The 17,110-nt window shown below is 41.0% G+C and overlaps 1 protein-coding gene across 2 annotated transcripts in view; it reads right to left on the bottom strand.

Moving 5' to 3' along the window:
* The window catches only part of arhgap10 (Rho GTPase activating protein 10), a 55,089-nt gene that overhangs the window by 6,588 nt on the left and 31,391 nt on the right, over positions 1 to 17,110 (bottom strand). For both annotated transcript variants that reach the window (XM_034231456.1, XM_034231457.1), the window contains exons 15-20: positions 15,003 to 15,087; positions 12,931 to 12,989; positions 11,344 to 11,449; positions 9,328 to 9,487; positions 6,863 to 7,004; positions 4,425 to 4,590 (exon numbers count right to left, since the gene is read on the bottom strand). In XM_034231456.1, coding sequence (XP_034087347.1) covers positions 4,425 to 4,590; positions 6,863 to 7,004; positions 9,328 to 9,487; positions 11,344 to 11,449; positions 12,931 to 12,989; positions 15,003 to 15,087 — 718 coding nt within the window. The remainder of the gene's footprint in view (positions 1 to 4,424; positions 4,591 to 6,862; positions 7,005 to 9,327; positions 9,488 to 11,343; positions 11,450 to 12,930; positions 12,990 to 15,002; positions 15,088 to 17,110) is intronic.

Raw genomic sequence — 17,110 nt, 5'->3', positions numbered from 1 at the left:
CATCCATTTCCCTCTATCTGCTAAGAAGCCTCTTCAGGAGGACTGGCTCTTGACATTAACCTGGGAGGAAAACATGAAGAGAGTCTTTGATATGTTTCTCTGAAGGTCTGCAATTTAAACTCAAACAAAGACATGTATTTGACCTTCTGTACCATAGCTTTGAAATGTCTTGTGCTCCACATCTTAAGCCAACTCCTAACATACAGTAGTTGTAGATTAACTTGTTCAACCGCAAACTCATCTAGAGTCCACAGACCAGACAGATAACACATTCTCACTCAAATATCTGGATTGAGCACGAATAGGGAGTGGATTCAGGAAGAGATGCAAACAGTCATGAATTAATCATGTGTAGATTCTTTAGGAATATTATATTTACGGGCCAGTTTTTTGCTTTACTGTAAGTATTAAAGTAATTCAAACCTTTGTGCGACCACAACTAGGGTGACATCCACAATTAAAGCCATTGATTCAAAAATTACACTTTGTATCACTTGAAATAGAGTACATTAAAAACTAGAATCGGAGAGCTCAGACCTCTGCCAAAGCCGATGGTGCATTCATGTGCTCCTAGCGTCGTTGTTCTTCCGATTTCAGTGTGTTTATGAGCTATTAGTCATAATGTGAAAACAACATGGACATTGAAAGTTTAAACACTTTCACCGTAAGCTTAATCGGTTACAGTTGTAGCTGTGCTTCTCTCTAGCTGCTGTCGGGGCCAATGAGTCTATGACCCCCTACAGGATGGAGGTAGGGGTCCTGATAAAGGCAGAGTGCAGCAGAGAGAGCAGGAGTCCAAGCCAGGCTTCCCTCTGTGTTCCATGCCTGCCCCAAGGCCAGTGTTAATACAGTACATAATGAGCAAATTGCTCCTAGCTGCCGCTCCCATAGAGACGTTAATAAAGGCAATTAGAGAGAGCAGCTGGGGAGGGGCCGGGGGTTGAGAGGATGTTGTGAAGAGTGGTTACGTTGGCATTGGTGGAAGAGAGAGAGCTTTGTGGGGGAACATGGTAGGGGATCTTATGTAGACATAGGTGAGCACACGGCACTGGGCTCACGCTTTCATTCCCCCCTCTTCAACACTTCCTCCCGCAATTTCTTCCTCTGCCTCCCTCCCGGCGCGCCTGTCCATCCCCAGCGGTGGCCGTTCCATTCGGGCCTGGCCTGACTGTGGCTGATTTATAGCTCTGCAGCAGTGTGGGGCCACTGTGGTGCTCAGCTGCTCCATATCAGCATGGGGGGAACGTGCGCTGCAGTGCAGCAAATCCACTCATTAACCTGGGCCCAGGCACAACCACTGTCTGCTGGGTCACAGCCAAGAGGAGGGAGAGCAGAGGAGCACCACACCTCACCCACCTGCAGGTGAACCCACACACAACAACCTCGACAACTGAATTCAGATAGAGAAGTCAGTCTTAAATGCTTATTCCTGCTGCAAGAGGATTATACAGATCTGCAAAGATCTTTCAAAATAAACAGATATCTAAATAATTAAAGATGAAACAGTTAGAAATCAGCGCATGCCACATGGCTGCCCTAGAAACTTGTTAAATGTACCAGAGGTAAATGGATTCATTCCAAAATTGCTTTCACAATTAGAGCTAAGCCAAACCGAGGGAAATCGTTTGCCATTTCTCTTCAGCAAAAATAGCATCAAGCTTTGAATTGCTCATCCCTTGTTTTCACCCATCACAAGAGAAGCTAAGCTTCTTCTGAAAACATGTTTAAATACACTAAATGGATTTGAACAATCATTTTAAGGGAATTCCCTATTGATCATATCATGTATTTCTGTTTGCCATGTATATAAATCTTATGTTCATAAATGTTGTATGTGACGGGACTACGGATGGAAATTAGCTGAAAGCTAAAATCCGGCTCATTTACATTTAAAAGCATTATTTTGTTTAAAATGTTCATTAATGTGCATTGTCCCGGTTCAAATAAACGATTACATGAAATGAGATGTTTGTAATATACATAACAGGTTTTAAAGAATATAAAGTTGGGAGGTATTTATAAGCATATATCTTAATATGCAAGACAGCGAATATCAAATTCCAAGGTGAAGTGAAGGTCTTCTGGTATATTATTTGAAACATCAGGGTTATCACACTGTGTCCCACGCTGCCAGGTTAGTAGCAGGGAGAAATTCATCAACATGCAGAGACTGCTGCTTCTCATTACTGCAGGAATTTCCCCTGCTGCATCCAGGCCATGTTGATCCTGGAATGGATCTAACGCGGGGATGAGTGGGGCTATCAACTGTCTTTTCACTAAAGGAAGATGGGCAGCGCTGGGATTTAGTAATGTTCCTAGTAGAAAGTGGGATCAAACCATCAGCCAAGCAGCACGCACAGCCACCGCCAGTTTGGGTGGGCAGGAAATAAACTCTGATCCACCATTTTATGATCCACAGCTGTCTGCCGGCGAGAGGCATGGAGGGCTGGAGGTAGGGCAGGAGAGAGGAAGGAAAAGTCGCCAAAAAATGTAAACTCATTGGGAAGGACTTGAGGCGACAGTACCACTGGGAGAAGAGCTGTGACTGAATTTAGGGGGAAGAGGAGAAATGAGGCAAGACATCGAAAATGACGGAGATGATAAATCATGCCAGAGTCCACAAAGAGTCATGGCATGATATAGTGAGTCAGGATGCATTTGTGTATGACCAGGCAGATTTAGCAGGAAACCGGTAAAAATATGCTGTTTTCCAGGTGCACTTTTGAGCACACCGAAGTGCAGATAATACACTTCTGAGAGTTGCTGGAAGTAATCTAGCAGTTGCCTTCCCTACTGCTCTTTTTGGCCCGGACTGAAGCCGAATCCCTGGGTTCCAGGCCAGCGAGGTGCTGTGCTAACAGGTCTCCACCATCTCACATGCTAAGATTTATGAGTGAACAAAGCCAGGGCGACACCCTGTGACATATGGCGCAAGTCTTCATAAAGGGACAGGGGCTGCGCCTATAAGGGTAAACAAGATGAATATCTCCCCAATGTCAATACGATTTACACGGCCAACGCACGGCCACCTGTCTCCCAAACAAATAAGAGCTGAGATGTACGACCTCCTCCTGGTTGCTCCTTCCATCCTACAACATGATGCCTCATATGTGGGAAAGCGCAAAAAATAAATACCCACAGGATACAAAAAAAGGGGTTGGCTACATAAAATACTGTATTGCTCATCTGATCCTGCGACTTAAAGAAAACACTGGAAGTGAACATGCCTACACACACAGGTGGGCACATACACACAGAGGTCAAAGTGAGAAAGGAATCACATTGTCCTCTCAAGTTGTGAGGTGGATTTCACGTTAAAGGTCTTTTCAGCTGGCAGAGAAGGAGAAGGGGACGGTGAATGAGGAAAAAGTCTATTTCAAGGTGAATCTGTAGACACGACACAGCAGCGAGTCTAACATCTGCAGTATAACCCAATAACTCATCTCTCACATCAGCATTCAGGGCAAGTCACGGGCTGGAAACAACAAAAACGACCAAGGACTTAGTCGGGAGAGTGAGGACAGAAAGGAGAAGCCAGAGGGAGCAAAGCACCAAACTGATGAAGCATTTCCTTCTATTATATTTAAGAGACAGAAATAGAAGGACAAACTGACTAAAATCATTAACATTGAAGCTGACACCCAAAGTTGTTGCTTATAAATTGTTTCGTTTTTGATGACTCTCAATGGGAAATGTATACTTGCTGAATTTATAATGTTCAAAAATCAATCTTGGTCGATGCTAAATACTCTTTGGGAAAAACAACTGTCGCTGCCACATTGTGTTATATCTTATATGATGCTATTTCTGAATGTATTCATTGTCTGAATACGATAGAATGTGATTTAATTGATGCACTATGGAAGGATCAATAAGCATCCAAACAACTCAAACATTGGATCCTAAAACAGTAATTAAAATATGAAGAAATATGCAATTTCATTTGAAAACCATTCGGTAGACACAGCCCACATCTGAACGTAAACTCTGTGGATTCATTATGACTATAGTCATTGTCATTGATGCACAGTCACATTGATTTGGGACTTTAAGGTTGAGCCTGTAACTCTAATCTAATACACTTTTCTTGGCAGATTAAGTGAATATCTCCTCACGGCCTAATAACTGTCTATTCTGTGTGCACTGCAAAAAAACCTGGTGTTATACACAGCCCTAGCTGTTAATGTGAAGCCAACAAAGTGTCCTGAACCCAGATTCAAAACTAATTTCCAGGCAGCACAGAGGAAAGGCCATGGATGTATAAAAAGACAAGCAATGGTGGCAGAGGAATGCTTTTTGGCACATGATAATGTTCAGAAGAAGCTCTGAAGGCAATGGTTTATTTGTTTTTGTGTTAGAACAATTAATCAACAACCATTCTCTAAAACCACAGACTGCACCTTTGAACATAGCTGAGCTCTCACCTGGAGTTGCTGCCTGAGCTGAGGCTGCTGCTAAGCGGGATGTGGTCATTCTTCTCTCTGGAGATCTCTGAGGCCGAGGCTGACGACGACTGAGACGACACAGACTCGTTGCTGCCCATCGAGGTCTCATCTGTAGCTAGGGTGGCTCCATCTCCCACTACTGACACTGAGATTAAAAAAAGGAAATTACAACATTAATTACTTACATCTTTCCATATATTTTATTGTACTATAAAAATGCTGCCTATTCCATCTGATGAGAACTTGCCTGATAAAACGGTTGAATAATTTATCAAGATATAAGGCAAAGCTGCATCAACAGGGGACTTTATGAATCAAACTGCTGTCAACACAGACGTGACTTACAACCAAGGTTGTATTGTTCATGATAATACTCTTCTGCAGTCTAAGACGGGAACCGGAGAAACACTAGGGAGATCTGAGCTCTTTTATTTCAATTTTACTGTCAAGTAAAGATACTGTGCATGGGAGAAGGGGGAGGCACGGAAGCAGCTGTTAATGTTAAAAAAGTCGGTTATTTTTTACCATTTCTTCTTTTTTCCCCAAGCAAACATATATCAAAGAGCTTAAACCGAAAGCACATCGTTTATTAAGATAGAATTGAACTGGTGCAGGGCTTATTATACATTCTGTATGGACCACGCATGCATCTGGGGGCCATCACAGGTCTTAAGTAATGTACAATGTGTTTATTTCATTTAGATTGTATTAATTAAAACTTGACTTTTCACAATGTGAAAGAGGTCACACCACCCGTTTGGCGACTTATAGCAGACAGGTAACTAGTCGTTGAACAAAGTGGAGTATTGAGCATTGTAAGAGCCAGATATATGCCTCAAAAGTCACTGGAGAGCACACGGAGCTAAGAAGAGAGTGAATATTGGACTTATATTTGCCAGGTAAACAGCAACATAGCACCAAGTGAATTATATTGCTCTGTAGCTGCTAGATATGTAAATAAACAACTGTTTGCCAACAAGCTTGCTAATATGATCTGAAATAATTATAATTTGATTTCCCCACAATGTTCACCTACACTACCTGTTGTAGGGCTTCACAACACAAACTCATGCAGCATTCACAAACACTTCCTGAATGCAGAGACAACTTGCTTAAACCATTATGAGGGACTCATATACAAAGGTTAAAAGAGGATTAGGCCCTTTATCCCTGATAATATAATACCCCATGCTAAAAGTTGGCGCGAGGGAGGAAGAGAGACTATCTGGTAAGCAGATTTAGATTTTCCTTTTGAATGGAGGGGAAGGGATTTGACTGGCAATGAATCAGAAATAGTTGGAGTTAGATTTTTTGGGTCATCAAGTCAGGTGATCAGATCACCTGATGAACAGCCAGAGCCCCTATCATATTCTCCCTTTTGTATCCACTAATAGAGGAAATGGCAAATCATTTAAAGAATTGAACAGAGGAAAACCATGGTACATAAAGCTATAAATGCTAATCTCTCTTCACATATGAATACAGATAGCCGGCAACAGAGTTCAGTGTGTCTTCTGCAAACACTGCTAGGGTCCATAGTGGTCACCAGGGAACACAAAGGCTAATCATTAGTGAATTAATTCAGAGCCAAGCAGTAATAAAGCGTAAATACACTCAGTTGCCAGTTTATTAGGTAATACTAGGTACCTTGGCTTACAACAAATACGTTTTCGCTGTTATAGAGGTGTTGATAGTGATCATTGTGTGGTGCTACGTGGGGAGGTGTTCCTGCCATTAAAAAGTTCTAGACAAACCAGGTAGCTTAACATCGCGATAGCTACATTCATGTAAATAGCGTTGATGACATGCAGGTTTCTGTAAATGGACTGACAACTATACAATTACTACTAAATAAACACATTTTTGATCTTTGTCAAAAAAACGTTGGCTACCTGTTCTAAGGAGCTTCTGTTTCAACTCAAAATGATATACGGATAACGATCTTATCTTTTATTTCATTAACACATTTTCCAGGATAACATATTGTTTTAGTTCTGTTTATTTTTAAACCTGTTTTGCTCCTTAAATAAATGAATATTTGAGTTGCATAATCTCTGGATCACTATTACATGTCATTTGTTAGACGCTTTTATCCAAAGTAACTTAAATACATTCAGTACTGTGGACAATCCCCACAGGAGCAATTTGGGGTGAAGTGTCTTGCCCAGGGACACAACGACATGCTGACTGCAGTGGGACTCGAACTTGCTATCCCCTGATTCGAAGTCCAGCACACTACCCACTGAGCCTCCCCCACTATGGTAGTTTACATCTAAAACCGAAGGTCCAATCTTTATTCTAGAGCAAACAATAGTATTGCCAATTGCTATGATCTTATAAAACGTTTGCACGACTCAGTCCCTTAAATATATTCGGAGTTGTGAAGATAAACAGGTGCACATGTGCGTGTCTCTTACCAGTCTGAATATCTAGAGCTTGTGGATTGTAGACAGCCAGGGGCCGACTCTGTCGACTCAGCTTCTTGGACTGCCTCGTGGGAGCAGAGAATTCTGGGGCAGCAGGTGAGAGAGGACACGACTCCGGAGCATCTGTAAAGATCTGAATACAAAAATATAAATACAATAAGTCACTATCGACACTAAAAGCACAGTGCAGATATTCTTGGTGTCAAACAGCAGCGGTTTGTCCTCAACTGACCTCAGCTGAACAGGGTGTTTAAACTCACAGGCTTTATGTAGTAGTAGATGAATAGTAAAAGGCCATTTGCAGCCGCAGCATGTGCTCCCAGGGAGAGCCGAGCAGCTCATTGATTGAACCCTAAAAACTGCATGTGAGAAGAGTTTGTTTGTGCCAAAATAAACAAGAGCTGCTCCACATGTAACGCAATCACATTCCTTCCAGAAATCTGGGTTCTAAGTTAAGGTGACATTTCCCCTCAAAGATATTGACCCACTCTCTGAAAGAGCAGGGAGTAAAATAAACAGGGTTTGGACTGGAGGAGGGCCGGCCAACTGGCGCAGCCTGTTTACACCGGGCCGTGTTTACATATAAACTTCAGATGTGGAGTTAAAAGAGAATAGGGCTGCAGAGGAGAGGAAGTCTCAGCAGAGCCTCAGAAAAGGATCACAGACGAGGAGAGGAGGGAGGTAGGAACGGGAGGAGAGAGAGGGGGGAGAGAGTGAGAGTGTGAACAGGCAGACACGAAGGAGGGGGCATGAGAGAGAAAGTTTGTAGGAGAGGCAGATAGAAAAAGTGAGAAATCTGATATGGCTGAGACTAGTTTCTGCTGCCTCCCTCTCTCCCCTCTCTCTGCAGATGGAGGTGAATGTAAAACAGAGTCTACTGCTGGTATCTGGGGGTATCAACAGTCTGGAGTGGGACTTAGCTTTGAGCGAAGTTAATGCCTGTGTCTGTCTGCTCGACTTCCCCCCTGCTCTAACACGCTGTACTTTCTAAAAGGCTCCTGCTGCATTCTTACACTACATCCGTTATCACCTGGACGCTGCTGGATACCTCTGGGCGGCTCAGAGTGCTGCTGTACACACTGTGCTGCTGCTGCTGCTGCTGCTGTTTTAAAACATTTGTATACCATGCTTGATTTCACTCTGGAGCCTCCCACACCCCATTTTATGTTTGTGAGCTTGGGAATTGAGATATTATTCACAACACACATCATCTTCCACTTAATGAAGCTGTAGGGAAAAAAAGAACCTCAAATCTCCTGGTTCCATCTGATGCAACACAGGGTGCAGCGCTGCTCCAAACAGATTACGAAACTAATCTTAAACCTTTTACTCTTTGACACAGACAATTATCCCGCTCTGAGAATTGACACCGATTAATGACATTCTGGGGAGATTACATGATCCTATGAACTCATAAGCTAAATAAATGTGTTTAGGCAGGCAAAGGACCTTCCAAACATAATCAAATGTATTTGGTAATCTACAGAATAATCAACCTACTGAAAAAGGAACAGAATTAAATGTGTTTAATCCTGGTATGAGCACTTGGGGCTCCCCCTATTGGCTAAATAAAAAATGGATATTAAACTGTTGTCTAACTTCTCTACACCCTAATGACGTGGTGAAAGGTATGTTTTCCCAAAGGTCAAATGTGGTACACGTCTTATTATCTGGTATTTCTGCTTATTACTTTGTGAAACAAGCAATATATACTATACACATGTATCCAAACAGACCACTAAGTAATAAGATGCATTATCATTGCAAGATAATTTGCTTAAAGAAGCTGAATTGAAGCTGGATTGTTATGCAAGTACACATAAGTCTAAACAACCTTAACAAAGTGGATCTACAGAAGGGAAGAGCTTCACATGCACCCTAATTGAGACTCTTACTCAAATGAAATGCTGGCATCAGGTACAGTACAGTATTTGCACCCCTCTGCCAAGAGAAACTGCCAAATAAAAATACAAAACTTCTGAGCAATAGTAAGAAAGCGCTCTGTACAGAGACTAGGGATTCTAAACAGTAGCTATTTTGCCTTGCTTGCATATTTACATGTATTTGAATATCCTTAGTAATACAATTACACGCCACCCAGGTAGATAAACACTGCTGTGTGTCACCTGATTCACATATGATTTGGTTTATCTTTGAACCTTGTTATGCCTAGGGTGTCCAGCTTTTAGTAAATATTTCATGATGGCAAGTCGTAACATAATAATACAGAACATGTGACACTGCACGAAAATCTTCTAAAGTGCAGTCAGTCCAGTAAAGATCTGACCAATCAAACAGATAATGCAATAAAAAGTATATTTTATAATTGACAAGGTAGCGATAACTTTCATAGGAAGCCATACTGCTATCAGACATTTTCAGGGATAGTTTGGTTTATAACTTATTGATAGCATAGTCGACACTGCTCTCTGCTGAATCCCAGTCTTGAGTGTTACCTTTTCATCGTGTTCAATGAGGATCTCCACAACAATGTTCTGGAACTTCAGATCCATGATGGCAGCCACGGTGTCCTCCTGAGGCCTCATTAATGTCGGGCCAAACACCACGCCCAGGTTAGCCACGGTCATCAGGTTCTGTTTACTGTGAGCCGCCACCCTGAGGAAGACAACAGCTCACATCAGACACACTTTACTCCCCATGTAATAACTCACTTTACTGGTGATTTCTGTCCGGAGAGGATGAGAGTACTGAAGAAGGAAACAACTTGATTCCACTATACTCATGAATCATGATGTTAATTCTTTACAGAAAAAGGGAGGGATGAACTAAGATAAAAGGGGGAAATTATACCATCTTTTAGTGGAATGGATTCCTGTTTGGAAATTATGAAGAAAAAAAGAAAACAAGAAAATGACGACAGACATAGTAGCAAATGTCAATTGCTGTATGACTTGGCTGCTGCCTCGAAAACACCCTTGAAATAGCTTTGGTTTCTACGTAGAAATTGAAGTGGTAAGTTAGTTAGCAGATAACAGCCTTACTTATTAAATATAAGGCATTCCTGTGCAAAATTGCTCCTCTGCTCTTTTCCCTAAAGGTCAATGTTTCATTTTTAAAAGTTAATGGTTTTTATTATGTTGACAGGAAGGTGGTCTTTATTTAAGGCACGGCAGTTTAGTTTTGATAAAAAGCACTGCAGGAATGTATTGTTTTGTCCTATAAAGCGCAATTTCATAATAAGCAAGCATATCAAAAGTCCAGTTGCTTTGGAAATACAAAAAGATGTTGCAGGGATTACTTTAGGAACGTATCATTCCCTACAGTGCATACTACGGTTTAACATAAAATAAAGAGAATAGAGATTTGTGGAAGTAGACTTTTTGAGGTTACACCCACCACTTCTAATGCTGTCCAAATCAATTCTAACCACAACTATCAATACTTCTGGGAGTGGTTATTCTCATCATTTAAACACTAGGTCCTTACTTTAGACAGTGAGGAATACTAAGTTTAATTAAATGTCCTCGAGATCAGTTTGAAAAATCAGAAACCCTCCAGTTAGTAAAACTTTATCTCTCGAGGTCAATGAAAGTGTAGAAAAAGAGTGAATTTGAAGAAGTTAAACGGACAGGTGAAGAGATTTCACACTCAAAATGTGATGATATGCAGGAGAGCAGCAGAGACAGTTTAAATAGCTTCAAAGGATGCCTTTGAAGACAAAAACATTGGTGACAACTCACATTTATAACATCTCTGAAACCATTTCAGATAGGAGTGTGAAATTCTGGCTTTGCTTCCTTCCCCTGCAGGACATGCACACACGCCAACTTCAGAAAAATATCCGACTCTCTCCAGTCTGGAGAATTTCACGCTGGATAATCCAAATTCAATTTCAATAGCGCTGCCTTTTTACCAGAGCCTGATTCTGCAGCGGGTTTCTATGAAATAAGATCCACCAGACTTTCACTGCCTCAGGGAAGAGGGATTATTTACTTATCTTCAATTTGCTCATATTTAGTTTATAAAAAGCTTGCTGAGGTAAAACCTTGTAATGTTAGCGAACATTATTTCTTAAATCTTTCTTCCTATCTAATCTCACAAATGGAGTGATGCACAATAGTGGTTTATCCAGGGTGTATAGAGTAATCTCAAGAGAGGGCTTCATTTGAGAGGTCCATTTAATTTCCCGGCACTGGCGGGCTGCACAACGGCATGCCGAACAGGATACACAATCCTCCCTCTACAACTTTTAATCATTTTAAAATGACCCAAGAAAAGGAAAAAAAGGAAAGTTAAGCTGCTTGTGGCATTGATTTTCTTTCCCAGCAGTCACTCAGTAGACGGAGTGACAGCAGGGAAGGGGGAGTGAAGAGAGTGGGAGTGAGGGAGAGGGAGAGAAAAAAGCATGTGGAGTGAGAATGAGGAGACAGACAGGAAGAGCGGAGCGAGAGAACTGAGAGAGAGGGGGCGGAGATTGGGTGAACTATGACCAAGGAAGTATGAACACTCACTTGGCCAGATGCTTCATGAGCAGCCCGAGGACTTGTCGATTCCTCTCCGGTAGTTTGTGGACCAGGCAGTGGACGGCTTGGATGCGAGACTCTGGACTACCGCCCTCTGTTCAAACGCAGAAGCAGCCATGCACTGGCATTAAATTACACACATTTCTCTGGTGGCAAAGGGCCAAATCAGCTGCGATCGATAGTGTACACATTTAGCAAACTGCAAATGTAGAGACATGATGATACAAGATATACAATGTAAATTTGAGCAACGGGCAATTTAAGTTGCAGACACATGATTTAAATGTGTTTTGTGGAAGAAATAGTCCCTTAAAGTCTATAAAAGTCCTATAAAATATTTGGATACATTTAGGAAAAACAGAACATTGAGCCAAATTTTAAGGCCACAGTGATCAGAGTATAAGGATATGAGGATGATCCATTGCAGTTTCAATAACTGAAGAAGAGGAGTGAAAGTGATAAATGGTCTGAAGCCTCCAACATTTGGCAGCAGGAGCCACTATGCTGGCGAAGGAGATAGCTTTACGTTACTGTCGCTACGGTATAAAAGGGTTGTGTTAAAACCCCCAAGATCATCTCTTAAACATTTCCTCACACATGGGCATCTGACCGCCCACACACACAAACACATACTCATATGCAGACACACAAAACATCATTACTATGGGAACGACAAGGATTTAAACATGAAAAAAAGCTGCTTATGGGTGCTGTCATCCATCAAAAATATTCATCACTAATCCATTTTTTCCCCCTTGTTATGAGGGCATTGCGAGCGCCTGATAAAAATGTCAACCTGATCCAATTATAGCACTTGTTGTAATAAGATTCAAGTCTTGGCTTGCTTTAAAAACATTTGCCACATACATGATGTTATGTGGGCAAAGTAAATGTGTCTTTTTGCTGTTTGAGGTCACAAACTGGACCATTTGAGGGCATGCAAATTACAGCATTTTGATTATTTTAGACCTATTAGCTATCACATTGAATGGCCTTTTAGTGTCAAGTTAGAACGGGTGGAAATAAGATCAAGATGGGCAGTAAGCTAGTATAGGCTTCTTAAAATGCTAATAAGTGTCAGAAACATGGTGTTGTTAAACAGTCTATGTATGTCTGAGCCTAATTCAGCTAAAAGGCCTTGTGGTCAACCAGATTGGATACACTGTAATCCCTGGGAGTCAACAACAAATATATTCACATTTCTCATTTAAAACAGTGTCCTCAGATGTTGGGAGTGCAGATTTCTGAAACCAAGTAAGGAGACATAAAGGTATAGCATTAAACATTAAGTCTAAAAATGAGGACAACTGTGGATAGATCCTAATCAGCATTCAAGACACACACAGACCAATAGCTTTCAGACTGAGTCCCTTACTTTGGAGGATTGACCACTACAACCCCTTTAAAGAATTGGTTAAAAACGTACAGAAAGTTATTAAAAGTGATCTAACCGTTTTCACTTGACTGCATGTTTTCTATAACAATCAACCATTGGATTGCAGAGCCTAAACTGATGCACACTTATTACAGTCTGTACTCTGATGAAGTGATGGTATAAGAGGTGATCAAACTTACTCGCAAGGCTAATAAACTCTTTGTAAAGTCCATAGGTCATCAATGGCTCAGGAAGGCTCCTACATAGAGAGAGGGAGAGAGGAAGAGAGAAGGGTGGGGGGGTTGGAGAAGTGAGAGTTGAAGTGAGCGAGGGGGGACAGAAATAGCCGGCACCCTGTTTTATAGGGTCTGCCCACAGCAATGATTAATGTGGCCGGGACAGGGGATGGAATTAGATGGTGCACACGTTGAGATAACCAAGTTCATCTGAAGGTACTTCCACACTGCAGCTGGCCACTGGCCAAAGGTATTTAGCCTCAGAGGAAACTGAGGAGATTGACCCTGCGTTATTCCAGCACGCCAGACACAAAGTTAAAGACAAGTCCGAGATACACTCAGCAGGGTTTAATATAACATAACAATATGGATATGTAAGCCTAAACACTGAACATGTAGCAGTGAGTATTGCCGGCTTGACACAGGAAACATTACTTTGGAGGTTATAACAAGAGAAGACTGTGATTTAAACATTTTAGTTTTTGGTGTTTTCCCTTTCCTGTAGTTTGTTATATATGTTTTTGTGCCTGGAATTGCTCTGCAAAGGGTCAAAGTTCCCCTGCCTGAAACGCCTCGATTGGACTTCTTTGTTTACGTAACATAATGACATCTCCATGTAACCCTCTCACTTATATTGGCTAGCGCTCCAACACATTGAACGTGAAAGGCCAAGGGGCGGGACATCTCTAAGCTAACCAATCAGAGCAGGCTGGGCTCTGGTTTCAGGGTTAAAAGAGGTGCTGCAGCACAGGCAGGCAGTATGAGGAAAATAAAGAGCTTTTTGAACATTAAAGTGTCGAAGCAGAGGCACAAAATACAATGAGACCTGAACATTAGCATAATAGGTCCCCTTTATAGTGCAGAGCTTAAAATGAGCCAATTACAACACAACCTTATCTTAGATAATACTCACCTAAAAGATCATTTAAAAAACACTTGTGATTTCATGATCGCAATTAGTTAACATTAGTGAAAATAAGAGATAAAGAAAACAGAACATTAAGAGCATTGTCGTTGTTGATCTTTATTTAATTATTATTTAGTTTTAGCAATGTCTATTACATTACTTACAATAACTTAATAAATAACTGCTGATACTGAGGTTTGATCACAATTCATATTTTGCTACTCAATTTGCCAATTAAATCTGTTCATCTATTCTTAACATCTTATAGTAAATGTAACTAAATGACCATGATTTAACTAGGAACGCTGAAGAGCAGGTAAATCAAAACAAGTAGTCATTCAAAAGGAATGTCAATAGGTGCCTGACAGAACAGATTGATGATGGGCCTTAAACATGAATTGTTTAAAAACTGTTGATTGACTGTACTGTAATGTACTGTAGCTTCTTGTGAGTATGTTGACTGTTCATAATGAAAACAGGTACATGTCAACACAGAAAATACATCTTTGCTGTCATTTAAAGGAGCAAAGTCAACTCAATTTGTAAAACAAAATGGCATTTAAAAGAAACTGCCTCAGGTTCTTGAAACCATGCTATATTTGTTATCTTTGAACTTCGCCCACACTATCAACCAAGAAGAAGTTGGTGAAAGCCGAAAAGCACTTTGCATAATTAACACATTTTGCAAAAGACAGAGACGACAATGGATTAAATGTTTCATATTCAAGTGAACAGAGTCATCACGTTCATCAAAAGAAAGATATAGAAAGAAAACATTCTATTAACCCCTGGGATCGTCTCAGGTCAGATTTAGATTTGCTTAGAGACACAGCTCTGAATTATCTATGAATTATCTTTGTTAGAGTGACAGTAAGAGTTGAAATGATCCCAGCAGAAAGTATTAGCAAACAAACAATATCAATGCCTAATGTGTAGTTTTAGGGCTGCAATTAAGGAGTATTTAAAGTATCAATTCATATTTGATCGCATTGTAAAACATAAAAAGTCAGAAAATATTGAAAAATGTCATTTATCATTTAAAACAGTCCAAACATGAAGGATATTCAGTTTCATAGGACGGCTGGCTCACATTTAGAGAGTGTGTGTCTTTCCTCACACAGATCCTTACCTCAGATAAAGCTTCAGTGTACTGGTTATCGTCTTAACGTCCCAGTCCTCGCTGGTGGACAGATCCATGTCAATGTTCGTCTCATCTGAATGAATCACAATCAAGAAACATATTTTTACGGAAAATGACATTACCCGAAGAGACAACCAAAAGCAGAAGCTAACTATTGTTTTTGCATAAAGCAGCGAAATAGTCTTTGTGGTTTTGTGGGCAGCCTAGAGAGCCAAAATATGTAATATAAATATGTTACTTGTAATTAGCCATGTGAGGATTAAAGCAGCGCTTCCAGCCTTAGGCGTGGAGTCGAACCTCAGTGGAAATGGAAGAAAGTCACATCTTCTGTAGGGTGCTGCTGTTTCTACACTCATTACAAGTTTAATTAATCCCTCACTACTTCTACAGCTCCATGGAGGCTCTGGGGCCGTGTTGCGCTGAAAATTCAGGCGGCTTTAGTGACACCTTAAGTAACCTCTGATGAATTAAAAGAGGATGTGGAAGTGCAATGTGTCAGTGAGTCAGACACATGTACAGTACAGGGCTCAGGTCACCGCGCAGACTTTAGCTTTGTGGGCGTTAGCTGGTCTTTGACATGGACATTTATTTGCATTTCATTTAAGCACTGCAGTCCGTCAGGAGGATTGTGTGTTTCTCAACCTTCTCTGTCCACAAAATGGCTTGTCCAATATCAACTGAAGCAAATGTTTTTAAGGGAGTGTTTGTAGCCAAGGTGCCTCTGCAAGTGTGTGTGTGTGTGTGTGTGTGTGTGTGTGTGTGTGTGTGTGTGTGTGTGTGTGTGTGTGTGTGTGTGTGTGTGTGTGTGTGTGTGTGTGTGTGTGTGTGTGTGTGTGTGTGTGTGTGTGTGTGTGTTGTGTGTGTGTGTGTGTGTGTGTGGAGACGGATGGGGTCTGCTCAGGCTCTGAAGTCTGCTCTTGCACAAACAGGCTTACACTTTGTAGGTCAAGGACACACAGAAACATTTTTGGCAGCAGCAGATGGAGTAGCATTGATTAAGGGAGTGCTGACCATAAAGCAGAAGCAAGTCCAAATATATAATGCTTTGTTAGTTTACCTAACAAGGGGCTTGTATAGATCAAGCCCCTTGGGGGATTACATAACTGTGTGGTGGCTGTAGCATAGCATCTAAAGTTGGAACTGCAGCTCCCATGAGACAGTTAGATGCCGAAAAACATTTCTGCTATACAAATCCATTATGCAGGAAGAGTTTGGTAACTAGGAGAACATGGATGGACCATTGCACACTTTTTAAAACTCAGAGGTGACTTGAAAACTATTTCCAACTATACCAGATGTCATCATATCACATCATATCATGCAATGATGGTAAAACAATTAAATAAATAAGTGCAGATATCTGCAATGTCATCAATCACAACAATGCATGTATATGTGACAGGTGTGATGTAGACATGTTGAATTGTACCAACACTTTCAAAAAGAGGAAGAGTGGGTGTCAACAAGTAAAAGGATGAGGGTGTGCTTTTACAGGTTGGTGCAGTGATGAGAACGTCTACTTGCTTCTCCTTTAAATCACTGATTGCTTCCTGTAGGTAATGACCACATTTCTCTCCTTTTTGCTTTTAAATAACCCATCAAGCTATGCTTCAAATATAGATTTAAAATGTTTTTGAAATTCACGCCCGCATCAAGCTGTGATTAGGGATTTCTCTGCCTCCAGTTTTCTTTATTACATTATATATGTAACTATTTCTGTAAGCTTAATGTTAGCAGCGGCAAGTGCAACAGTATTAATGTCTTTCAGAAAATACTGTCTGAAGACATGCACCGTTATGTCAAAATAATATCGGGTCCCTCCCCTCTCCAGCTTTTGACGTGCAGAGCCACTACATTTGATTGACAAAGGAGTGTACAAGTTAGTTTTGTTTAAGTATAACCTGATTTGCTTTGCAACCTCTTGTGGGTTCTGGACTCTCACTGGCCTATAGGGTGAGTGGAAAACTGTGTTTCAAGAGTCATCAATCATAGTTTCAAGATCTTGTTCTGAATTAATGTTGTTTAACAAAAGAAGAAAGCAGCATAAACATTTTAGGCATTGGGTCAGCACTCTGGGACAAATTAATGTATACTCA

The sequence above is a fragment of the Gymnodraco acuticeps genome, unplaced genomic scaffold (assembly GCF_902827175.1).
Source record: "Gymnodraco acuticeps unplaced genomic scaffold, fGymAcu1.1, whole genome shotgun sequence".
Classification (NCBI taxonomy): domain Eukaryota; kingdom Metazoa; phylum Chordata; class Actinopteri; order Perciformes; family Bathydraconidae; genus Gymnodraco; species Gymnodraco acuticeps.
This window is presented reverse-complemented; position numbering and strand designations above follow the sequence as displayed.